This window comes from Panthera pardus, unplaced genomic scaffold (assembly GCF_024362965.1).
Source record: "Panthera pardus isolate Hobbes unplaced genomic scaffold, ASM2436296v1 HiC_scaffold_2, whole genome shotgun sequence".
Classification (NCBI taxonomy): domain Eukaryota; kingdom Metazoa; phylum Chordata; class Mammalia; order Carnivora; family Felidae; genus Panthera; species Panthera pardus.
The window spans coordinates 64,528,726-64,555,111 of NW_026526765.1; the positions used below are offsets into that span (position 1 = coordinate 64,528,726).

The following is a 26,386-nucleotide window of genomic DNA, read 5'->3' on the forward strand; positions in this document are numbered from 1 at the left end:
CTTTGAGTCCTATTGTTCCTAAAAATGAGACACTTTCTGTAATGGAGTTCGCTAGTGTTAATTTACTCTTGAGCCCGTCATACAACTTGTTCGTGGTATTTGAAAACAGGCCCCTTAGTGCCAAAAATGACACCTGAGTGGCTAGTTGGATTAAGTGGGGACTTGATCTTCCACAGGACAGTGCTGTTTCCAGCCTTTTCACGAGAGGGCGTCTGTGAACCTCTTTGCATGTGTTTTGCTCGGCAGGGAACTCAAAGTCGGCATTCCCGTCACAGACGAGAATGGGAACCGCTTGGGCGAGTCGGCCAATGCTGCAAAACAAGCCATCACACAGGTGGTCGTCTCCAGGATTCTCATGGCAGCCCCGGGCATGGGTTAGTAGCTGTCAGTCAGCGAGGCCTGACTGTAGTCTGAGTGGCCACGAGGCAGTTTGGGCAGGGGCGTGGGGTCATCTTTCTTAGGCTTTTGCTGCACGACACCTGGCGCTGTGGGTGCCCTGTGGAGGCCAGAGGGAGCCAGCAGTGGTGGTGGGATGGTTGGGGAGACTGGCCGGGAAGCTGGCCCACCACAGCAGACCAGTGTTGGGGACAGGTGTGGACCTGGGCGGTGACAGTATGGGTTATGAGAACCTGAAGGCAAAGAATTTGATTTTCATCACTCTTAAAAAGAAACTTCGAAAAGTTCTTGAATCAGAGTAATTTCTGCTGGAGGTTGATTTGTATCAGTTGGAGACCCTTTAGAACACACACCAAGTCGGGTTGGTTAGAGCAGCTCTTAAGATGTGCACCAAGCTTCTACTCAGTTTTGTTCGCAGGGCTTGGAGTCAGCACAAGCGCCAGCCAAAATCTGCATTGTGTTTAGTTCCCCTGAGAAACTCTGGGCCCCTCCTAGGGCTTTCTAGAGCTACCCTCAGACCCAAGGCCGAGAGAAGATTCTCAGACTTACTCAGAAACCAGATGGTCTGGAAGGTCTAGTGCTGTTTATAGAAACAAGTGGAAACTTGTATGATTAATTTGATCATCTAAACTGAATGCAGAAAGCACTTGGCTATTAACCAGGCTCTCAGGGGAAGCCTACTTACTTAATCAACTGCTGTCAGGTTGTCCCGCTAGTATATTTTGTTGTCTTTAAGTTCATTTTGTCATTGTGAATCTCATCAGGGGATAAGTAGGAGTAGGCAGCAAAAGTTGAAGAAAAGGGCCTGAAGGAAAACTCTGAGGAACATGGTAGTGGCATCCCAGGTAATTGGGATTATCCGATTTCGCCACCATTAATTCATTCAACAAAGGCACCCTCGTGGACCCTCATGAGACAGCAGTGTCTGCTCTGGAGGTGGGTGCGCTGTGGAAACCGCAGTCCTGAAACAGGCCAAGAGTCCCCCCGAGTCTGGCACCAACACACCCTCCCCAACCTACGAGGGGCCGCGGCGCCCTCCCCGACGCGCCTGCTGAGCCCGGATTTCCAGATTTGCCAAAATCAAGCTTGCAACTCCTGCTTCTGTCCCGTATCTGTGTTCGATTTTAGTTTTGTTCTTTCTCATTTTGAAATACAAGGTTCCCCTTTGGAGTTCAGCCAGCCCAACAGATCTTTCTATTTCTAGAGGCTTGGTTATTTTAAACATTATTTAGTCCCCAGAGGAGAAACACAATCTTTCTTTCCCAGTGAAATCTATAGAGGTAATTGCCATATCGAAGTGGTTGACGTGACAGTTTAGTCTGATGGAAATTGTGAGTAAATAATAAATGAACTACCACTCCCCGAAGTTTTATGTGCATCATTGTATCTGACCGTCCCAGCCAGTTTGATAGAATTTTCTCCGCTTTATCAATGAGGAAAACAGAAAGCTGAGGCTCAGAGAAGTTAGGTAACTTTTCTAGGGTCACTCAAGGCAGGAATCTTTTTTTCTTTTTTCTCTTTTTTCTCCCCCCACGTGGGATGGATGCCTGGGGGAGGTTGCATGTGTTTTGTTAACACAGGAGAGGAAAGTTCCTGATGTGTGTGCTGTTGCATACTTAAAGTAAAATATAAAGTTCCCTTCAAGATTATAAAATTTTCTGGCTGGTAAAGACCATCACATTAGTTTTAAAATCTTTTTTAAATACTAAAGTATTTTAAAGAATTACTGCAAATAATTGCACTCTGCCAGCAAAAATAGCCTAAAAGTGACATAAGCGTTTTGTGAAATTGTTGAAAAAAACGTAAGCTGAAAATAAATATTAAGACTTAGGTGGATCTGTCTTTACTCGCAGCCATCCCTCCATTTATCATGAACACTTTGGAGAAGAAAGCCTTCCTAAAGGTAAGCCCCGCTTCTATCTCTGCCTCAACCCTTTCGGATTTCAAACTGTGCAGAATGTTTCCTACACAGCGAGTAAAGAGTTTGAAGGCCGTTGGCACTTGGGCACTCGCGTAACTAAAAAGATGTTTCGAGGGACATTTTACTTGTGATCTCAGATATTTGAAAAAGCTTTCGTAAATGGAAGGTGGCTGCTCACTTCTCGAGAGGTCACACCCTCGGGATGAGTGAGACACTCATCCTCGTCATCACTGGGATGCCTAGCTAGGTGATAATGAAGACGTGGTGTGAATTTGGAGTGATGTGTTGATAGGTCACTGTGCCGACTACCGGAAATGGAAACGTCGTTTGGAGTAGTAGCTTTGTTGAACCCTGAATATAGCGCCCCGTGTATTTTTCTTTGGTGATCATAGCTAGTAATTCATTAGTCTCTCAGCCACCTCCCTTCAAGGACTGAAAACATCATGGGATGAAACTGTGACCGAGGACTCTCGATGCTCCTACACTGCTGTTTGTAGCATCCGCGGTTTAAAGCAATAGTGTTCACGCATCATCTTCATTTTCCAGTGCTTTAACAATTGGGATATGGTAGAATCGGGTGACTCATGTGGCTCATGCAGTTTGGAAAGTGGCTTTGTTAGATCTACCAGGAGAAAGGAGGCAGGCTCCTCGCTGAAGGAACAGGTGTCTTGTGGGGAAGACCGCAGCTGTCTTGGGGTGAATCGTTTTGGGTCTTAGAAACAGAAATGTAACATCGAAGAGACACTATAAAGCTTTGAAAAAGGACCTAGTTCGCAGGCCAAACACTTCCTGAATGGTTTCCTAATCCTAATCCCATGATTAGGAGAATTCTAATGGGCCCCAGGAGGAAAGCTACAGTCACCGCTAAGTGAACACTTCATAAACACTTGCAATACAATTAATGTTCTTAGAGAAGGAAACCAGAAAGTATGCCGTGAGGAGATAGTAACGTCGAGTGCCTCATTTGACCCATGTACCCAGGCTGTGGCCCGTCCCTGCATCAACCCCATGTTAGGGAAAGGGGACCCTCTCTCCAGCACCTTCTCTCGTATTCTTTCTTGGGTGCTGTGGGCACATGAAAGAGTTGTATTCCCTGAGCACCCTCCCACAGCAGTCTTGCACATCAGTATGAATTGTGCAATAGCATGTTATGGTGGCCCTGTAGCCATTGAACTGTCCCCAGATACAAAACAGTTCTATATAGATATATAGATACCTATCTATATCTATATCTATATCTATATCTATATCTATATCTATATGCATGTATGTATTTAAGCAGTAAAGCTGTCGGTATAGACCAAAATGTCATTGTGGATTCACGTGACATTTTACCTACTTCAGTAAGCTGTTATTTTAAGAATTAATGAAAAAATTTTGCCCATCTCTCTTTCTGGTGCAAAGCTTAGAGAAGATGGACTCTTAAAAGCTGCTAACGGATTAGTTTATGTACTTGAACAGTGACTGTATCCTAAAACTACCAGATTATATACACATCTGGAATTCATCAGCTTTGACATCTCAGTGCTTTTCAGAAAATCTGAAAAAAACTAATGCAGTGCTCCTTTCTCTGTCGATCCCTGCTTTACTTATGGGAAGTGATTTCGGCTTTGAAGGAAAAAGCACTTCAGGGTGCTAGTAGTGAGTGGCCCATACAGTACATGCCTAACTTTGCAGACGTTGAATTGATGCCCTGTGTTCTTCTCTGCCGGCTCTTGCTCTGGGAAGGCATTAGAATCCCACTGTTTCTGCAAGGGCATACGTCGGCCCAGGCAGCCTTTTTGGCTCCTAAGGTCTTGGCGTGCCAACTTCAGGAGCAATGGAGGATCAAAATAAATCTAACCCCCCACTCCTGCTGAACTGAAGAAACAATCAGGTTTTTGAAGCAAGACCAGATTTCTAGGTTGGTTACAAGACCTGGAAGCTGTCATCTTATATAGTTCGTCTGACGATAAAAGTGACGCTTTCGTAAGAGACGGGTCATCAGTGTGGCTCATTCTGCCGATCATGTCACAAGGTTATGATTGTCATGAATCTGCAGGTGGCTGTGAAAGCTGTTGGGAGGCCACCTTCAGTGACGGCATCCCCACTGCCGAAGCCCTCCCGTCCTCTTCTCTCTGTCTCTCAAAGGCCACCCAGCAGAAGAATCTCGGCAGCCTGGCTCTGGAGCAGAGGCTCCGAGTCTCGCTGCGTCCACCGCGGGTGGGACTCGATTCTGCAGAGTCTGGCTGCAGCCTGGGGGCACGTGGTGCCCTGTGGCTGCTGACGCGTATCCCGATCATGGCTAGGGATCCCAGAAATTCTCAAGGAAAGTCTGCATTGGAAGCTACGTTAATGCTGAAAAGTTAGATCACTGGAGAAAACGCATGGAAATGAGGCTGGTACATCATTCTCCCAGTTCAGTCGTGCCTTGGCACTCCTGGGGTCTCGGCATTGTTGGAAAAGTTGCTGTAGTTACTCTGAGTGACAAACACTGGACAGGGGACGTAGTTGTGCATAATGCATCATTTTCTTGTTTCGGCCTAACAGCATTTTCTACATGAAAGAAGCAGCAAATGATCCAGGCAGTTAACCCCCCATTGCCACTCTCTTTTAGGCTTTTTCACGTTAATAAATGAATACATATTTTGTTCTCCTCCCCCATCTCAGTTTGCAGTTTTTAGCTTCGCTCGATACCATGTACTTAATAATGATTTGGAGGTGTGCCACCCACACATCCTTCACGGAGAAGCCCTCTGCCTGCCCCGCTCCCCAGCCTGCCCCTCCGCCCCTCTGCCCCTCCACCCCTCCGCCCCTCACCTGGAGCTGGCAGAGGCCGCCGGTTGCAGATCCCCGGGGTGAGGTTGGGAGAGGCGGTCAGAGTAGCTGGTGGATCAGTCCCAGGGTCTCGCTAGCTACCGGGGGTCTGGTTGTGGCTGCACCCCTTCAGACCCCAGGGGAGGACGTCGCTTTGAAAAAGCAGTGGCTAAATGTTGGGCTATTCATGCACACATTCCACTCCCCGAAAGAGTGCAGGGTTGCTGTTAGGCTGAAGTCCTGCATTTTGCGCAGTAGAGAGTTCCCATGGGACTGAAGGGATAGTGTAGCTGCTACTAAAACATAGGCAGAGGTGGCTTGTGTTAATAGCCATACATTTCCATCTTCGGAGCGCTTTCATGTGCATCTTGAAAGGCAAGCTTTACCATGCTCCTTTCACAGAGGTTTCAGAGATCATTTTTCAGCAGCTCGTAACGTCCATGTGGGTGATGTCTGCCTCGCCTGGCCCCCTGATTGTTCCCACAGCTCTAGCGGCCGCATGTGCCCCTCTGTAAGGATGCACTTGCCTGGGCTTTTACCTTGGACATGACCAAACTCCTCTGCCAACATGAAACAAATTGGACATTCTTGGCTTTTTTAATGGTGAGCTTGGGGAGCATTCGGTATGACTCATCCCTCCCCCCACGCCTTATCTTTTTCCAAGTGGAGTGCTAGCTAGAAAAAAGCATCATCTGTGGGCAGGTGACTCACAGAAACCTTTGCAATAAATCAGAAAGTTCACTGCCTAAAATCTGGCACTTTGAAGAATGGTATTCTTGAAGAATAACTCCTGTGGTCTCTTTACCTTGCTGGCACTTTCATTAGGAATAAATAAAGTTACTATGGTTTAGATGAGATAATAGTTCCTCATCCCTTAGTTCTGCTTCTTCCTTATTCCTTTTAACAAAGGTAGACAGCTCTGTCTACTCAGTGTATTTTCAGGATTTTCTGTTAATTAAGTGTGAGTGTAGCATTTATTTGTTCGTTCACTCGTGCATTTACTCAGCAGCCCTTTGCTGAATGCCCTGTTACAATCCAAGGAATGTGCTGGGTAATTGAGTCATAGAGACAGAGCCCTGCTCTCAACAGCCAGAAAGCACAGTGACAGGAAGAGGCACAAGGCAGTGGTTCCAACACTTGGTGATTACAGAATGCAGCACAGAGGGATTAGAAATGTCTCCCCCAAATGCAGGAGGTGGGCAGAGACTTGAATGGTGGCCAAGGATACATGGTCCACAGAAGCTCAGAGAGGACACACAGCATGGCTTATTGGGAAACTTCCAGATGGCCAGGTTGTGGGCTATGTATAGGGAATTGACTGTACCATATATAAAAATTAACTCCCCATGGTTCATAGACTCTAAACGTAAAAATCTACAACTGTAAAATTTCTGGCAAAATATAGAAGAGGCCATCTTTGAGACTGAGGGTTTGGCCAAGATTTCTTAGACACAGCAGCAAAGGCACAGTCCATAAAAGACAAATTGATAAACTGGACTTCATCAAAATGATAAAGTTCTGTTTTTTGAAAACTTTATAGTTTTGAAAAGGCAAACAGACTGGGAGAAAATCTATGCAAGCTTGTATCTGATAAAGGACTTCTATACAGAAGATATAAAGAGCCTTCAACACTCGTTCAAGAAAACAACCCAATTTAAAAAAATGAGCAAAAGGTTTGAACAGACATTTCCCCAAATATATACATATATACATATTTATACATGTATATATGTGTTTATATACATATACATGCTCGGTATCTTTAGTTACTGGGGAAATTCACGTAAAAACTACATGAGCTACCACTAAACACCTCCAGGAGTGGCTAAAGTCAAAAAGACTGACCATAGCCAATGTCGGTGGCAATGTGGAGAAACTGGAACTCTCATATCCTGCTAGTGGGAATGAAAAACAGTACAACCACTTTGGAAAATAGTTTGGTAGTTTCTTAAAAAGTGAAACAGATGTTTACCACCTGACCCAGCCATGTCACTCCTAGGTGTTTACCTCGGAGAAATGAAAGCATGTGTCTATAAAAGACGGATGTTCACAGCAGCTTTATTTTTATTTGCAATCTCCAAAAACCAGAAACAACCCAGATGGTCATCAGCAAGAGAATAGATTATCAAGTTGTGCTGTATCCATGCAATAGAATACCTAACTCAGCAAGCAAACGTAATGAACTATTGATAACGTGCAACAACCTGAATGAACCTCAAAATGATTACACAAAAGAATATATTCTGTGCATAAAATGCTGGAAAATATAAACTGATACATATAGTGACAAGAGATCAGAGGTTGCCAGGGAATGGGGTGCGGGGTTTCAGAAAGAGAAATTGCCAAGGGCACAAGGCACAAGGAAAGCATTAGGTATGGAAGGATATGTTCATTATCTTGATCGTCGTGATGGCTTCTCAGCCAAATACATGTATCAAAACTTTACACATCAAATCTGTGCGTTTTACCATAAGTCAGTAAAGCTGTTGGGGAAAAGATCACGATCCTGGCGGAGGGAAGATTTTAGAGTCATATTAACTTTTTGCACATTGGCCTCATGAATATATACCTTTTAAATTGATGGGTAGTGTCTCTAATTCATTGAAACTATTATTTAAGATAGCCTCTGTTGGCACAGTTCGAGGTGTGGGAGCATATGAGGGAAGACCAAACATCCACAGCTCCCTGAGTCTCAGGCTAAGTGCTGTTTAAAAAGTGGGGATGAGTTGAGCGGACAGGCTGCTGGAGAGGAGTCAGGAGAGAGGATGACATCCAGGTTGGATGAAGTCAGAGTTCTCCAGGATCCTTGTCACTACTGAGAGCCTTTCCATGGAAACCATTGGCATGAGGCACAGTCGGCCTCTCACTTGCACACGTCCTTGGAGATTACTTGCAGCTGCTCCCTGGTTTAACAGGTTAGCCCCCTTCCCTTCAGACAAGAGTCCACTTGAAATAAGAAGGCCGCTCTCAGGGGCTCAAGTTCATCCTTCACAAAATCTCCTTGCTGAGCTTGCCTTCCTGTCACCCAGCGCAGACGTCACAAGTCTGGGCAGTGCCAGGGCGAGGATTTACATCTCCTGATGAAAATCCATCATCACTCCAAGCCAGTTGCCCAAGATACCGTGTGTCCTTTTCTTACTGTCCTTGGAGGGGTGGGTGTGTCCTCTCTTGATGACATTTCTCCCTTCCTCTCTAGTCCATGCCTCTCTCCCCCCCACACTACCCTGCGTGATGTACCTGTTCTCCAGAGGAGTCTTCTCGGGGACGAGGGTATGCCTCTCCTGCAAGCATCTTGGGGGTCATGATTTTTTTAACAGCTTGTGTTGACTCTTCACTAAGTTGGCTGATTTCATAACGACCAGTTCACAACTTGGTTGCAGACGTTTCAGTGGCCTTGTTTCTATAACCATATACCCCACCGTTCTTTATAGTGTGTTTTTTGGTACCACTCCTTTTTGAAAACTAAAAAGCTAACTGCTTATTCTCTGAAAGACCAACCAACTCCTTCGTTTCCATTTAAAAAAAAAAAAGAGAAAGGCACAAGTTTTCTGTGCCAGCAATAGTTTTAACCATATTGACAGCAACTAAAAGCAAGAAAGGGAAGATGCAGGGGAGGAGGGAAATGTTGGGTTTCTGCTACGTTCCAGGCACCGTTCTAGGTGCCTTATGACCAATACCTGACATATCTTCTCTCATTCACTGTTGGGAAGCCCGCTGTGATCCTCGTTTTGCAGACGAGAAAACCAGAAGCTTGGAGCGCTTGGGCTCTGCCTGTCTTTCCCCCACTGTCAGGAGCGAACTGGCAGGGCAGAGGTTTGAGTACAGGTTAGTTTGTCTTCCAACCTTGACACCAGGCTGTATAGCCTCCCCAGCCAAGAGGTGAATTACAATTAAATGGTAATGATTTCTCCACCTGTTTAGAGCCACGCATCTCTCAGATTATATGTGCAAGAGAAAAAAATGAGAAGCCACTTGATCTCTGCATGGGCATTTACTGACAGATCAAGGAGGCTGCAGGAAGTGAGAACTAACGTGCCTGCTGCATTGTTCCCCCCACATTTCACTAATCTGGGTCTTGTAGTGTGGAGAGTTTCCTTCCCGCTAATCAGGAGAAATTGTCTCGAAGAGCCTGTATAAAAAGCATTCAAAGTAATTTATTTCTCCACACAGAGGTTCCCGTGGATGAGTGCGCCTATTCAAGTTGGATTAGTTGGCTTTTGGTGAGTGGAATCACTTTTACATACTTAATTTCCTTTATGGAGGTAAATATACAGCATAAGAAAGGCAAAGCAATGGGTAGATAATGTGAGACACAGGTTTTGAAAGTGAGACCCAGAACAGATCCCGGAACTTAGGGAACTTATGGTCCCAACAATTGGATAGAAGCAAAGGGAAACCTACAACATTTGGGACTCTGTGTGATTCTTTTTTAAGTTCTGGATATTTCTCTGATTTTTTTGAAACTTATTTTGACAGTCCCTGGTGATAAAATTACACAAACAGGACGTATTTTTGGGGAGGAAATGTAATATTTGAAGGATCGTTATAAAAGTGAGACAGACAAAGGATCTGAAAGTTGCCATTGGAAAGGCTCTGACTTGTCTTTTTCTTTTCCGTTTTTCTAAGTTTGGTGTTTGCTACGCCGCTGTGTTGTGCTCTGTTTCCTCAGAAAAGGTATGTATTTGCTTTTCTTCGGAGTGATCACCAGCTTTAATCCTAAAAACCATTTGAAGACGCAGGTGCTGCTGTCCCATTTCATTTGTATGGACGTTGAGATTCACAAAGATGAATGAAGCCACGTCCCTCAAAGGACAAGACAGAGGCAGAAATCAAACACACATCTGCTTAATTTCAAAACTCTTGATCCAGCTCTACCACCACATTTGAAAATGCTTTATTCTTTTGTAAGAATCACGTTAACTCCTGGTACAAGTGTGCTTTTAGAAAACTTTAGATATGGCTCCTGGCCGCCCAGTCCGTTAGCAAATGCAGCTGGAACACAGACGCACTAGAATTTGAGATCCGCCCCAGGGACAGCAGCTACACACACTTAGTCTCAGTGATTGGTATATTGGCTTCCCTTCTTCCTACTTGGCTTTTCGCCTCAATTGCCTTATCGTGTGCCTTCATCCCAGGCCACCCTTCAGTCCTGCTTTTGATGTAAGAACGGGACTGACGGGCATTAAATCGGCATCGGATAAATCTAGGTCTTCAGCCTCCTCCTGGTCTAACATGAAAGCACAGAGAGCAGCGTTTTGTTGTTTGGCTTTTGTCTGAGGATTACCAGGCTGCTGCTGCCTTCGTGGCACCTTCACGGGCCGACAGGCTTCAAACGTACGGTCTTTAGTGCCCTAGGCTTTCAAAGCATGATGAAGTGTTCTGGAACTAACTGTATCAGGTCCCCTCCACCTGAGAGAGAACTCCACTTTTCACCTGCTCTTTCATTTCTGTCTTTGGCTCCTACTAGTACTAAATAGGGCACTAAATCTCCAGGAGAGGGAGCCTTGTACCACTTTGATGCCTAGAGCCCTGCCCTCCCCTGGGAGAGGGCAAGACCTTTAGAACCTCTTCTCTAAGCCCAGGGCAGATGCATTTTTTTTCCATCTCCTAAGAGGGCTAATCATACCTATTTACTTGTGCAAACCCCAGAATCTCAGGGCTTAACGCAAGAAAAATTTATTTCTCTAGTATATACCAGTGTCCCAACAGTTGACCTTGTACTCGGTGACTCAGAAATAGTGTATGTCAAATGCTGAGGAGAGCACCTGATACAAAGTAAACCCTTAATAAATATAGCTTTTGTGATTGTGAGATCAAAGGATTTGAAAATCCATAAAGGAGCTCCTTACATAGACCTTGGTTTTGTTTAAGTGTTATGAGAAAAAACACTGTATTTGTTCTAACATTTGTTGTTATGATTGATTTAAATTCTAGGTATGGACCTTCAAAGTTTTTCTGTAACTACTGGTGCCATGAGGTCACCTGTCCTTGGAGAGTACGTGGTTTCCACATTTGGGAGACCAAGGGCACTCTTTTGTGTTCCCCTATCTAAAAATGAAGCTTATCACTCTGGGTTTTTTTTGCTTCTACATTTGCTTATTTTTCTTTTTGTTTCTTGCTCATAAGTTCCATAGAATAGGATTACTCCTATTCCTTGGTTCTTTACACACTGTTCTTATTGGTCCCAGCATGACCCTATTTTATTTTGTTTACTTTAATGATACAATGAACATCCGTGCACCCACTGCCCACTCATGAATAAAAAGATCACCGGTCAGTTACATCTTTTTGTAGGTTCTTCCCTGCCTCCTCTGCAGATTTAACCATTATGCAGAACTTCATAGTTATCATACAATTGCATTTAAAATTTTTTATTTTTTATTTATTTAAAAAAAATAATTTTTTTTAATGTTTATCTTAGAGACCGAGCACAAGCAGGGGAGGGGCAGAGAGAGAGGGAGACACAGAATCCAAAGCAGGCTCCAGGCTCCGAGCTGTCAGCACAGAGCCTGACGCGGGGCCTGTGGACCCATGAACCATGAGATCATGACCTGAGCCGAAATCGGCTGCTCAACTGACTGAGCCACCCAGGCGCCCCTTAAAATTTTTTACTTTATATATATAATATATATACACACACATATATGTATTACTAATGTTTAGTTTTGCCTCTTTGGGAACTTTTTAGACAAGGGTGTCATTACTATGTATAGTCTTTTGGTGTTCGTTCTTTTTTTATTCAATGTCCTACAGCTAAGATTCCTCCGCATTATTGCATGTAGCTGAGTTCATTTACCTGACTGCTATATAATAGTCCGTTGTATAAATATGTCACAGTTACCCATTCTACTGTATAAATGAGAAGTAATAAAAACCCTCCGTATCAAAATTTGTGGGAAGCAGCAAAAACGTTGCTCTGAGAGAAATGATTGGCTTTAAATGTTTATATTAGAAAGGAAGAATGCCTGAAAATCAATGCGCTAAATGTCCAACTGAAGTTCAAAAAGGAACAAAAAGAATAAACTCCGGGGAAAGAGAAAGGAAGGAGGTAGGCCCAGAAACAAAAGGTCAAAAGTTGGTTCTTTGGAAATAGTAATGGATGGTCATCTTGTGACGCCAGTCGGAACAAATCGTGTTGTGAACGAAAAAGAGGTATAACTAGAGACCTCGCAGAGTCTAAAAAGGTAAATGAATATTATCGACATCATTACAACAGTAGATTTGGAAACAGGCACACGGGCAGGTTCCTAGAAAATGTTAACAATGCTAAAACATTAGAAAGTCTGAATTGGCATGTCACCATTAAGGAAGCAGAAGGATTATTTAAACTTCTTCCTACAAAGTAAACACAAGAACCAGGTGGTTTTACAGGTGGAGTTTACTCAGCTGCCAAGAAACATATTACTCCAGTATTTATTTATTTAATTATTATTTATTTATAAATGTTTATTTATTTTTGCGACTGGGTGGCTCAGTTGGTTAAACGTTGACTCTTGATTTCAGCTCGGTTACAGTTCGTGAGATCGAGTCCCGGGTCAGGCTCTGCTCTGACAGCTCGGAACCTGCTTGGGACTCTCTCTCCCTCTCTCTGTACCTCACCAGCGCATGCTTTCTCTTTCTCTCTCTCAAAATAAAGAAATAAACATTTAAAGGTAAAAGATTAATTACATATCAAAATATTACCAGGTTTTCTGTAGTAAGTATTCTGGACAGTTTTTCTTCGTACTTTTGTATAATAAATACACATTTATAACAAAAAAAAGCTTTAATATATATATATGCATATAATACATTCAAGTACTTTTTTAAAATTCATCAAAGACTAACAGAGGTCATCTCTCAGTGGTGTGTGACTGTGAGTGATGTTTTTCTCTTGCAATTTTTAGTATTTTCTTTTTTTGTAATGTTTATTTATTTTTGAGAGAAAGAACATGAGCAGGGAAGGGGCAGAGAGAGAAGGGGGACAGAGGATCCAAAGCAGGCTCTATACTAACAGCAGCGAACCTGATTCAGGGCTCGAACTCACGAACTGAGATCATGTCCTGAGCTGAAGTCGAATGTTCAACTGACTGAGCCACCCAGTCGCCCCCATTTTAGTGTTTTCTAAAAGTTTTGCAATAAGCATGTGTTATTATACAATGGACAAAAGCATATTAGTGCCAGTGAATTGTTAGTGTTACAAATTCCACTAAATCGGGACGCCTGGGTGGCTCAGTCCATGAAGCGTCCGACTTCAGCTCAGGTCATGACCTCACGGTTCGTGAGTTCGAGCCCTGCATCTCGCTCTGTGCTGACAGCTCAGAGCCTGGAGTCTGCTTCAGATTCTGTGTCTCCCTCTCTCTCTGCTTTTCCCCTGATCATGCTCTCTGTCTCTCAAAAATAAATAAACATTAAAAAAAATCCACTAAATACATGTCTTTTTTATTAATGGTGAACATTAGATTGTTCTTTTTGGGCAGTGGCATATTACCACGTTTCCCAATATCAGCAGGGTCTGGAAGTGGTGTTGCTTATTTTTCCCAGCGAAGAAGTTTGTAAGCTTTAATGATTGTTGGGTTCTTAGGGCTCCTGTGTGGCTCAGTCAGTTAGGCATCTGACTCTTGATTTTGGCTCAGGTATTGATCTCATGGTTCATGGGATCTAGCCCCACATTGGGCTCTACGCTGAAGGCATGGAGTCTTCTTGGGATTCTCTCTCTCTCTCTCTCTCTCTCTCTCTCTCTCTCTCTCTCTTTCTCTGTCTCTCTCTCTCTGTCTCTGTCTCTCTCTCTTTCTCTCTCTGCCCCTCCAGGACTCACTCTCTCCCTCTCTCTCTCTCAAAACATAAATAAACATTAAAAAAACTAAGAATTGTTGGGTTCTTAAGTGTATTTCTTGGATTTTTAGCAACAACTAATTGTCTAAAAGGAACTGGACACTCACTTTCAGGGCCCAGGAAGCATTTTTCAAACAGAACCCTGTTTTACAATACCAGTCATGGCGGGGTGGGGGGGTGAGGGGTGGCACGGAAAGGTCCCTTCTCTGCCGTCTGCAGATTCTAGTTCCCTGCTCTGCCCATGTAATAATCCTGTCATTTCTCCGTTATCCCAGTTCCATGTCTGTGACGAGCTTGGAGGCTGAGCTGCAAGCCAAGATCCGAGAGACCTATCCTGAATTACGGCGCGTGTACTTTAACAAGGGATTATAAAATAGGGGAAGAAACTCTACAGCTTGTCCCGCCTACTGCAGACCTGGTGAGGAGAAGCCTGTTCAACCTGGGTTCTCCCAGTGGCAGAAACCTTTTAAAGATCCACATTAGCCTTTTAGAGTCAAGCTGCCACCTACAGCACAGCACCTGGTGTGGGCCTGGCGCCCGACACCCGTTGGCTCCCTTACATTTGAATCACGGTGTAATTTGCAAAAATACCCTTCCTGTGGCTTTTATAGTAATTGTTTTTCAAAGACAATATACCAGCCCTCCCCCAGAGTTTTAAAAAGCACTGTTAGGCATAGAGTAGATGTTCAGTATATACTCAATAAATCCTTACTGATTATCAGTGAGCGAAAAGGAAATCTGTTTGAAATACTGAATGTTTATCCTGTTCTTGTTTCAAATCACTCAGCAGTGATTTGGGAAAACAAAGCTCTGAGGCTAAGCTGGAAAAAACTGGACTCATAAACATTAAGGGAAGTTTACTTCCAGTTTGGGCAATGGGCAACCCCAACTAAGTGACATGTCTTTTGGATTTGTAGGATTGAAAGCTCCCCCATGTACTTCCCAAAAGGCACGGTAATAGACAAGTGTCGTGAGCTGTTCCTGCCGGCCACGATTATATGCATTCACATTGCTGGGGGATTTCTTTGGTTGACTTCTAAATTTATTCTGTTTTACATTCTTACGAAGTTCATCTTACCTCGCACTTGTTGACCTTAGATTCGGTTATTTACACCAAGTAATCAAATCACAGAAATGTTACACGTGTCGGATTTTGGAAGTATATTCAATACCAGTGCTGTGTGACTGGGTTGGATCTGGTTCGTTTGATTCTTTAGAAGTGAGAGCCCAGCTCCAGCTAGCTACATGTGTTGGTCATTCATCTAGATCTCCTTGGCTTTCAGAAAGATGCGGAAATGTTGTGTATGTGAATCAGTGACTAAATGAATTTTCCTTGAATATTGTCTATTGCATTCTACCCTGTTTGAAAATAACGAATCCATGGACCACTGTTTACATCATCTGTAGTAGCTTCACCTATTTTTAACGTAACAGGTTATGTTTCACGTCTGTAGATGCTCCAGGCATATGCTAGGTGGTTGTTCTGTTGAGTGAAGACCACTCGGTTCACTTGTAATTCAGAGACTTGTAAGTGGGGGGAAAAATGTAGAAGCTAGTTTCGACAGGTTTTTCCCGACGATGTGACCAGTCTGTATTTCCTCATAAAGAAAAAATGGTGTGCCTTGTGTCCGTGTTTCTCTTTTTCTCTGAAAGGATTATGGATCTGAAGCTTGGGGGCACCTCGAGCCTTCCTTTGTGCCACCAGAATTTTCTCTTTGAGATTTTCTGTCTTAAACCATTTGAGGCAAATTGGTTCCCCATGACATTCTGATGTATTTTGTTGCCGTAGATGCTTCTCTTTAAATAGCGGTAAGAGGCTGAAATTGAAGGCAGATCTCCATGAGGTGCTGAAAGGGTGGTTTTTAACCTAACTAAGCGCTTGACGCCCACCCCACCTGCCCCAGCTAATCTCAGAATTCTCACCGCCCCCTCCCCCATTAACTGTTAGGTCCCTTTCAGAATCCTGACCTTCATTGAGAAATCAGCTAGCAGCTGGCTTGACGCTTGATGAACTAACCAAAATTTTATACACACCAGAAGGTAGGACCAAAGCACTGTTGTAGAAGGGATCATGAACATGGAGATGTGTCTTTTTAAACACTTACTGAGGCTTCCAACCCCTGATGCTTTTATATAGAAATATTAACTGTATCATTTAATCATGGTTTATAAAAAGGAACAAATGAACCAAGATTGGCAATTTCGCTGATCTCTTAGAAATATCTTTTCTGGAGAAAAGTCCACATGAAGTGCAATGAGCTTATAAAGGTAAATAGTTGTTCATATTTCTAGTCACGTGATAATTATGATTGTACGTGTTACTGACTGGCAGATCTTATTACTTCAGTATTAGCACGGTGTCTTTGCCAGTGTTGGAGTCAATGTATTATTTCCGTTCAACTGGATGAAATGTTAAATAAACTCAGAATGAAAATAAATTCTCTCTCTTTTTTGTATGTGAAGGGTGATGCAGTTTTTGTGTTAACAGTCGATGGTACTTTCGTTCAGACTTAACATCTGGTTACCATCAGGAACTCCTAATGAGGAAACAGTTTTCTGTGGTGCCTTTGGCAGGAAACGTTTTCCTGTTTGGGGCTACCAGTCTTCCACCTTCTCGAACACCATGTGCCCCGGGCACCCACCCTCTGCCCCCCACCCCGTGGTGTCATTCCAGGAACGTCTGTTATGAGCACGGGGGGGTGGGGGGGGGATGTCCCACTGCACATGGTTGGTGAGGTGAATTTGCTTTCATACTGTTTGTCAGCTGCTAATGTGGGACTAGCATTTTCTGTCGTTCAGAGAGAAAACCTAAGTTAACCCAAGATTGGGGAGTGCCTTATTAACAGACTTAATAAAAGATTGCGCATTGTAACCTTGTCGTTCACGTCTCTGCATCTGTTTTGCTACCATCCCTCCGTCCATCACTTAGATTAATCATACTCAAGAACGTGGGTCCAGAAGTCACAGCTGGTAGAATCTTGGTTGTACCCACGGTGGCAATCGATGTGTTTGGGCAGCTGACGTTCTCTGTGACCTTCAGTTTTCTTTGTTCGCTTTGGTTATGTGGAGAAAATAATTGAAGCTACTTCATAGAGTTGTAAACATGAGCAAGACCATCCCTGTACGGCAATTCGCATATCGCCGGGCACCTCGTAAACATTCAGTGAATGGCTGCCCGTGGTACATTTATGAGTTCTAGAGATACAGAGAATACCAGTTCCTCGGTATTAATGGTAAGATTTTAGAACCCCAGCAACCTTCCCAGAGATAACCCACAGCCTGACTACAATTCCCAGGTTAAAATGGTCAAACGGAGACACTTGGATCCATCCTGTAAAATGTCTAACAAGGTTTTGCCTAAACGAGACCAAGGTAGGAAAAGTCTGTGCTTGCAGATGAGAAAAGCGGGGCTTCCAATGGCGAAGCGCATGCCCAGGGCTGCTCCTGGTCACTAGAAAACTGCGGTGGCAGCCAAGATCAGACACCCAGACTTCCAGCCCTGTCTGAAAAAGTAAACCACTGGAATACTCAAAATTAGGTTTGTTTTTGTTTTTGTTTTTGTTTTTTGCATATGCAGAATTTTACTGAAAGCTGAATAAAAATAAGGTCATGTTTGTTGTGATGAATATAAGATGTCACTTAAAATGTAGATATTCAAAGTGTGGTCCATAGACCAGAATATCCAAGTGTGTTAGAAATGCAAGTTCTCGGGGCGCCTGGGTGGCTCAGTTGGTTAAGCGTCTGACTTCTGCTCAGGTCATGACCTCTTGGTTCACGAGTTCAATCCCCACGTCGGGCTCTGTGCTACCAGCTTGGAGCCTGGACCCTGCTTTGGATTTTGTGCCTCCCTTTCTCTCTTCCTCTCCGCCCCCCCCCCCCCACACACACACATTCTCTCTCTCTCGCTCTCGCTCTCGCTTTCTCAAAAATAAACATTAGGAAGGGAGGGAGAGAGGAAGGAAGGAAGGAAGGAAGGAAGGAAGGAAGGAAGGAAGGAAGGAAACTTCTCAGGTCCCACTCCAGACCTCCCAAACCAGAACCTGCAGGATAACAGGAGCCCCAGGGACAGCTTGACAAGTTCTGGCTGTAGCCGAACCTCTCGGTGTTCCCGGAGATCTGAGTGTCCTTGCGTCAATTTCAGATCAACCTACAATTTTCCATGAATTGGCATATTTTGCCCCCCACCAGATTCCAAGGAAGTTCAAGGCTCAGTGTTGACGTACTTAGGAAACCAGTATCAATAAGCTTATGAGGGCAAGGATTTCTGTTTTGTCCACTGCCATATCTCCAGCACCTAGAACAACGGTACCAGGCAAGGATCCGTGTGATCATTGGGTTCAAACTGGACTCTTTCCAGGAATCTGAAAAAGCGGCCTCCCATTTCCTTGCAGAAAAGAATCCATTTTGTGTCATCACCAGGATGTGTCAGGAGTGGAGTACGATTTTCTGGGGCTAGAGCCTGAAACAAACACCGTCCCTGGAAATTGAGAGGGGAAATGGCTGTCAGCAACCAAGCTGCAACCACTGTTACAGGAGCATTCCTTTGTCACTGAGGACATCACTGCCCCTAAAGCCTCTGGAGCAGAAAGAACACTTGGGACGATGCACATTTAACCCTCAAGGAGCCCATCATAGCCCCATCTCTTTAAAGAGAAGGAGTACCTGAGTGGCTCAGCCGGGTAAGCGTCCGACTCTTGATTTGGGCTCAGGTCATGAACTCAGGGTCGTGGGATCGAGCCCCATGCTCTGTGCTGACAGAATAGAGCCTGTTTGGGATTCTCTCTCCCTCTCTCTCTGCCCCTTTCCCGCTCGTGCACACATGCGCGCACGCTTTCTCTCTCAAAATAAACTTTTTAAGAAAACAGAATTTGAGGCTCAGCAAAGTGCACTAACTTGTCTAGTGTCACAGTGGCCCAACCACCATCTCAATCCAGGCCTGTCAAACTCAAGTAGTTCCCACTGTATTTCACAGCTTCTCCATTAATAGGAATAATTATAACGGACTTTGGAATAGCATTTTATGATATTCCAAGTGGTTGTGCCCTTTTTTTTTTTTTTTTTTTTTTTTTGCGTATATCACTCCTTATAATTCCCCCAAAGCTTTCATCTCCATTCAAAGGTGGGAAAACAGACTTGGAGAAGTGGGATGACTGGCCACAAACCTAAGTTGGTTCATTCAAAGAACTATGAAAGATTATTCACATTCCCATAGACATACACACACACACACACACACACACACACACACAAGGTTTGTGGAACATGTAGGTCTGCGAGGTCATTTCCAGATAAAGTCCCAGATTAAAATAAGAATCGGGAGCGACGGTTCTTAAAATGCATTCCCTGGACCAGCAGCGGCAACACTGGGAACTAGAAATGCGTGTTCTCAGGCCCTTTCCATAAGTACTGAATCAGAAGCTCTGAAGGTGGGGCACAGCCAGCTTTGAACAAGCCTCCCCCGCATGATTCTGATGCATCCAACGTTAATGAACCACCGCGGGGTTGTTAGGATGAAAGGCTGAGGTCGAATTCAGCTCCGTTCCGTGATTTGAGGCAGGCTAAGCAATCTGAACCTCAGTGTCCTCTGTAGCAAGAAAATAACACCGCTTCCCTCACGGGCTACTTGTGAGAATTCGGGGAGTGTTAATAAAGAGACAACACTAGCCGGGTGCCTGGCGCGGGGCGCACGCCCTCAGCACTTTGTAGCTAAGCTTCAAGTGCAGATCACAGGGGCTGAAAGTTTGACAACACTCTGTGGGGGATCCTGCTGAGAAACAGGCACTCCCATGACCGCCAGTGGGTGTGCAACCTGCTATGATTTCCCTGCAAGACAGTTCGCGGTATCTATGAAAACTTACAAAAGCACATGCCCTGTTTTAAGCAATTCCTCTTCTAAGAATTAATCCCACAGATGAGCACACTCAGGTTCTTGGAAGGCCCGCCTACTCCCACAGGAGCCATATGGATGCAAGGTCAGGCGGAGGTTGGAGGAAGGGGGAGCTTGAGGGGTATTTCCAGAGAAATTACTAGGCAGGAAAAAAAGAAAGTTACTCTACTGTGGGGTAATCTAAAATATAAGAATACGTTTTCCCTTGGGAACTTTTCATTTTTTTTTTTTTAAGGTTTCATTTATTTTTGAGAGAGCACAAGTACAGGAGGGGCAGAGAGAAGGGGACAGAAGATCTGAAACCCGTTCCTCGCTGACAGCAGCCAGCCCAATGTGATGTGAGGCTCGAACTCAGATCATGACCAGAGCCGAAGTCCGACGTTGAACCGCCTGAGCCACCCAGGTGCCCCTCCCTTGGGAACTTTTTAAAAAAATTTTCTGATTGGAATTCTTGCAAGATAGATAGATAAATGGATTAATAACAGTCCATTGTCGCTAATATAAATAAGTCGAGAAGAAAGTCAATCTCTGGATGATGGGATTATAAGTGATTTTTAAATTTTCTCCTTTATGCTCTTCTGAGTTTTCAGACTTCTGCTCCGGAATTCAGGACACATTAAATACTATTTTTTAAAACCTCTGTGTAGGATAACCCCAATTTTCTAATAATAAATGCACGGATATGTATAAAAGACGTATTAGAAGCATATACACCAAAATGGTGAACAGTTGGTGTCTCTGGGTTTACAGGCAATCTTTGTTTTCTTTATAGTTTTCCGTGTCACATACTTTCTGGAATGCATCTGTATTCCTTTTATAAGCAGAAGAACGCCAAGTTCAGGCTGCTGAATAATGCCTTGGCTTTATCTGCCTCATAGGATCATTGCCAGTCCCAAGCGGGCTCCCCTGGTTTCCGAGCTCCAGTGGGAGGGAGCTGCAGCGCTAAGAGGCGCCGCTAGGGCGCAGCATTGCCTGCGAGATCGCGCGGCTGAGCCCCCCCCCCCCCCCCCCCCCCCCCCACGCTCCCCGCAGCTGACCGCAGGTGTCCCAAGGCAAGGGACTGTGGTGGCAGGAGAACTTGCACCTCTGAATTTCCGAGGCCAACTCGGGAAGAGAGGAGAGGACGCTTTGAGAAAGACGATCTCTCCAGCTGCGGCAAGCTGGAAAGATGGCCAGGTTTGGTGTAGGACAGGCAGGGAAGGATCTATCCGTTGAAGCACCTGATGCGGGTGGGGGTGGGGCAGAACACAGAACAATGGTAGACCGACCCAGGGCGTACCCTCAGGGCCATCGGCGCTGTGACACAGGCCAGTGACACCAGGAGCATGAACCCTGAAAGCTCCGGGAGGGGAGCTGGGAATGGGGGGCGGGGACTTTAGGGAATGGTACATCATCTGACATCAGAAGGATGAGGAGGAATTACTGATGGGGAAGAGAAAGGGGAGATGAAGAAAATGGGGGCTTCTGGTTGGAGGGAACAGTCAATGGGAGGACCTGGAGAGCGGAGAAAGGGTGGCTAAATACCCTGTGCAAGGGCCAGTGCTCTCAGGAAGATGCCAGCTCCTGGGTGGGGGATGGGGGGTGGGTAGAGTGGTGAGATCCCTTCAGTGCCCAGAGAAGGAGCATCATGTTCATCCTGAAAGCCTGGGCTCATTCTGAAGGGTTTTGTGCAGGGGAGAAACAGTAGTCAAATCCTAGCTCTGGCACTTGCTATTTTCATGATATGGGAATAGCCAGTTCCCCTCTCGGAGCCTTAGTTTTCTCATCTGTAAAATGGAGACAGTAAAACCCACTCTTTGGTCTTGCAAAGCTTAAAAGAGGTAAACGCTTGGCGCGCCTGGGTGGCTAAGTTGGATAAGCCTCTGACTTCGGCTCAGGTCATGATCTCACAGTTCATGGGTTAGAGCCCCATGTTGGGCTCTGTGCTGACAGCTCAGAGCCTGGATCCTGCTTCCAATTCTGTGTGTGTGTCTCTCTCTCTCTCCCTCTCTCTCTCTCCCCCTCTCCTGCTTATACTCCTGTCTCTCTCTTTCTCAAAAATAAATAACTGTTAAAAAATTTTTTTTAAAAAAGAGGTAAACGGAGAACCCCAAATCATGACTTTTCTTCCCTGGTCTTTTTATTTTTTCTGCAATAACATTCGAATGGAAAAACCAGACAAACGCCATTTCCAGTATGGCCACGGTGTCAGCTTGGCAAACATTAGTAGTCCAGGGGGGTCATCCCAGCTAGCTTCCAGTGGCCAGGAAATCATTTCATCGTGTGTGATTGCAATCAAGAACACGTTCTGCCCTCTTATTCCCGTTTATAATGAAATGTATTTTAATCATGTGCAATCTCCAGGAAAGATGGTAACACAGAGAACAGTTTTTCTTTAAAAAAAAAAAAATAATAATAAAAAGCTAAAAATAGAGGCTAAACCGGCTACTGTATTGAAATGCTAAAGGATGCAACCTCCTGGCACAGATCGAATAATAATGTTGGTTCAGAATGCAAGGGGTGGGGTGGTGCTGGGATCCCATTCCCGGGCAGAGTCCCATCAGCTGGCGCTGTCTGGGGTGGGTGCAGGTGGGGACAGATGCAGGAAGCACAGGAACACAGCAGATGTTTCCCTCTGGCCAGAAGAATGAGTGCCCATTTTGCAAGGGCAAAATCTGGACAGTGGAGGAAAAACACGAAGGAATCCCAAGCTGCAGGTAGAGGCTGACAATATAAAGTGGAGGGAGGGGGGGCGCCTGGGTGGCTCAGTCGGTTAAGCGTCCGACTTCAGCTCAGGTCACGATCTCGCGGTCCGTGAGTTCAAGCCCCGCGTCGGGCTCTGGGCTGATGGCTCAGAGCCTGGAGCCTGCTTCAGATTCTGTGTCTCCCTCTCTCTCTGCTCCTCCCCCATTCATGCTCTGTCTCTCTCTGTCTCAAAAATAAATAAACGTTAAAAAAAAAATTAAAAAATAAATAAATAAACATTAAAAAAATTTTTTTAAATAAATAAATAAATAAAGTGGAGGGAGGAAGGAGAGGCAGAGGACAGAGAAGCGTGGACCACAGCTCTAAGTCAGCGAGTTGAGAGTAGGAAAGAGAGGGTTTGGGCACAGAGAGAGGCAGCCATGGGGAGATGCATCCGTAAAAGTCAGCTGGGTATTAAGAGGGCGCCCCATCTGAGTAGGGTTTCTCACGCCCGGTTTCCAAAACCACCTGAGGAACATTCCCCAGTTCCCATGCCTCAGGTGTTATCCAAACCAATTGCATCAGTATCTGGGGTGGCCTGGGGACTGGCATTTTAGGCTCCCCAGGTCATGCCAGGGTTGAGAACCACTGTTCTGGAGATCGAGGGTACTTTCAAATATTTTTTTTAAGTTTACTTATTTTGAGAGAGAGACAGTTGAGGAGAGGCAGAGAGAGAGAGAGAGAGAATCCCAAGCAGGCTCCACACTGTCAGTGCAGAGCCCGATGCGGGACTCTAACTCACAAATCGTGAGATCATGACCTGAGCCGAGGTCAGATGCTTAACTGAGTCACCCAGGCACCCCATTACTTGCAAATAATTTAATGACTTTGGGGGTGCTCAGTGGGGCTTTTAAGGCACCGCAGTGTATGAATGTCCTCCGCTGAGCTAACGCTGCAGACGGACGTGTGTTATCCTTTAAATCCACCCAAACACCAGTGAGCCCCCATGTACAGAGATGGCTAACGTTCACCGCGCAATTATTTTGCCTTTTCACCACCTCACTGAATCTCAGGACACGCTGTGAAATAACCACTTCACAGATGCAAGTGTGACATTTCAGGCCCTGGCCCAACAGCTGCCAGCTAATACGTGGCAGAGGCAGAACTGAGCCAGTACAGCAGGTGCCCCTCATGTCCTGCCCGGGCCTGCCCTCCCCTCAGCCTGCCTGCCACCCGAAGGAGGGGACGGAGCCAGCCTCTGACCCCAAACCCCACCACTAAGACTCGGTTCGGAGCAGCCTGCGCAAAGGACCCCGGAAGAGTGTTGCATGCAAACAGTAGATGGCCCCAAGACGGCAACGTGTGGGTTGTGGACAGCACGTCTCTGAAGAGACTCTAGTAGGAATGGAGCTCGCCTTTTGAAAAAAAAAAAAAAAAAAATGAAGCTTCTGGAGCCCTGCAGGTGCTCAGTTCTGGGCACGCACCTGCTTCTCTGTTCATTCCCATCCCAGCAACCGCCCTGGCTCCACGTTGCTCTCCTCCCCCTCCCCCTGCCTTCCGTCGAGCCTCAACCTCTCCGGCCTAAAGAGCTCTTTAAGTTGCACGGCAAAAATAATACATGCTTAGAAGAACAGACTAAGAGAACACGGAAATGGATCAAGTGAGAGCTTCCCTCTTCTCGTTTCCCAGTCCCAGCTCCCAACACTGCATCTCCGAGGGAAAGCTGCAGAATAATGTGGTCTGTGTTTATCCAGACCGCGTATGTGCGGATGCAAACATGCACGCTCACTTGTAATGGGTGTGGTTTGGCTTTGTCTATAAAAATGAAATTTTAGGGGGCGCCTGGTTGGCTCAGGTCATGATCCCAGGGTCATGGGATTGAGCCCTGGGTCGGGCTTTGCGCTGCGCGTGGAGACTGCTTGGGATCCTCTCTCTCTCCCTCTGCCCCTCCTCTGGTTGTGCTCTCTCTTCTGTCAAAACTTAAAAATAAAAATCAAAGAAATCTTAGTATACGTATTAAATTACATGCAACCTCATTCTTTCCCCTTAAAAATATACCGTGGGTATTTTTCTTACTTTTAAAATTTTTTTCTTTCTTTAAGTAATCTCTACACCCAATATGGGGCTCAAACTCACAACCCAAAGACCAAAAAGAATCACCTGGTCTTCTGACTGAGCCAGCCAGGTGCCCCCACTATGGACATCTTTCCAGGTGACAAAGGTAGATCTTCCTCATTCTTGTTAGGAGTTTTACAGAAGTTCGAAATAATAATTCCTAGAATTTACTTACCCTTCCCCAATCAATCGACAGTGCCATTATTTCCGTGATTTTTCTATTTTAAAAAAATGCTGTGGTGAAGATTCCTGTATGTAGTTTTCTATTCCCCAAACACTGTTGTCTCTTTAAGAGAAGTTCCTAGAAGTGAGATTAGCTGGGTCGTAGGCTGTGACCTTTTCAAATTTTGATGGTGATGGCTGTGACGATAAGGATAGAAACTGACTACATTTAGCATTGACTTTGAAGTGCCAGGCATTATAAGCACATTTTACTCACTATTTCATTGAAGACTTTTATCAAGTCCATAAGATAGATCCTCTTATTGTCCTCATTTCTCAGGCAGTGACCTTGAGGCCTACAGAGGTTGGCTCCCTTGCCCCAAATCACATGGCCAGTAAACAGACCGTCCTCCAAAAAGGTGATGCCAATTTCCACTGTAGCAACAGGACCCCTTTCTTCACATCTTCCCCAACAGAGGATGTAATGGTCTTTGTGCAAAGAAACAATCAAAAGGTACCTGTCTTTGGGTTTGCTTCTTACTCCTTGAGGTTGCGAATCTTCTGCGGTCCCCGTCACTACAACCCTGTTTCAGACCATCGTCTCTTCCACTTGGACCAGGGCCTTCATGGGCACCTGCTGCCGGGGTTCCCCCTTCCAGTTCATCCTTCACACTGTCTGAACAGGCTCACCCTCTCCTGAAGCCCTTTGACAAAGTTCTGGTTCCTGGATCTGACCGTTGAGGCCCTGCCAGCCTGTCCAAGTCGGCATTTTCCCTCTGGCCTTCCTGTCCCTTTCCCATCAGCTTTCACAAACCACGTCCACGTACTTCCACATGGACATGCCATTATCTCTGGAATGGCCTTTCCATCTTTGATAGGCCCAGAAAACTCCTACTCATCCTTCAGAGCCCAACCAAAATGGCCCCTCTTAAAATCCAGGTGAAACCAAGAATACCAAAATGTTACCTGTGACAGAGACTCACAAGTATATTTATTTCTGTTATATGCTTTTTTTCTAAATTTTTTGCAACGAGTAACCATTACTTTCATAAGTAGAAAAAATAAAATAATTTTAATTTTTGAACACGTCTCAGCTGAAACGTTTAATTCTGAGCTTTTTGGTTTATACTGGGGTCAAAGTAGGTGTCTTTTCCTTCTGAGAAAATTTTCAGAGTGGATGGCATATAGTTGAACCTCAATAAGTGGCTGCTGAATGCACTGATTAATTAACAAGTCAAGCACACCCTCACACACACCTTGGCTGACTTTGAAAGCATAAGCCCCTCATGCATTCAAAAGAAGTCTCCCCCCTCGGCTCCCCTGCCACAGAAACTAGAGAGGGGCATGATCCTCCAGCAAGCCCTGATGTGTGACAATTTCAGGGCTCCTCTGAGTCTTTGCTGTCTAAGAGAGCAGACATTATCTATGTGACTCAGGGATGGGCCCGTGTCCCATTCCCAAATGCGGAAGGCACAGTCTGGGAGCAAATTCTGCCCCCTCTGATCCCTCGCGTGACCCTAGGTGTGAGGGGCAACCTCTACAAATTAGGCGGCTAGGGACCACGTGTCTCCTTCCTGGGGACTTGTAAGGTTTCAGAGAATTCGCTTCTCTCCTCGGGCGGTGTTTATATG

General features: G+C 45.1%; 1 protein-coding gene across 5 annotated transcripts in view; it reads left to right on the plus strand.

Annotated features, from left to right (window-relative positions):
* SFXN1 (sideroflexin 1) overlaps positions 1–16,799 on the plus strand; it is a 40,541-nt gene extending 23,742 nt beyond the window's left edge. For all 5 annotated transcript variants that reach the window (XM_019450359.2, XM_019450361.2, XM_019450360.2 and 2 more), the window contains 5 exons: positions 247–374; positions 2,250–2,299; positions 9,284–9,333; positions 9,740–9,787; positions 14,203–16,799. In XM_019450359.2, the coding sequence (XP_019305904.2) occupies positions 247–374; positions 2,250–2,299; positions 9,284–9,333; positions 9,740–9,787; positions 14,203–14,299 (373 nt within the window). In that variant the 3' untranslated portion in view covers positions 14,300–16,799. The remainder of the gene's footprint in view (positions 1–246; positions 375–2,249; positions 2,300–9,283; positions 9,334–9,739; positions 9,788–14,202) is intronic.
* The last annotated feature ends 9,587 nt before the right edge of the window (positions 16,800–26,386 follow it).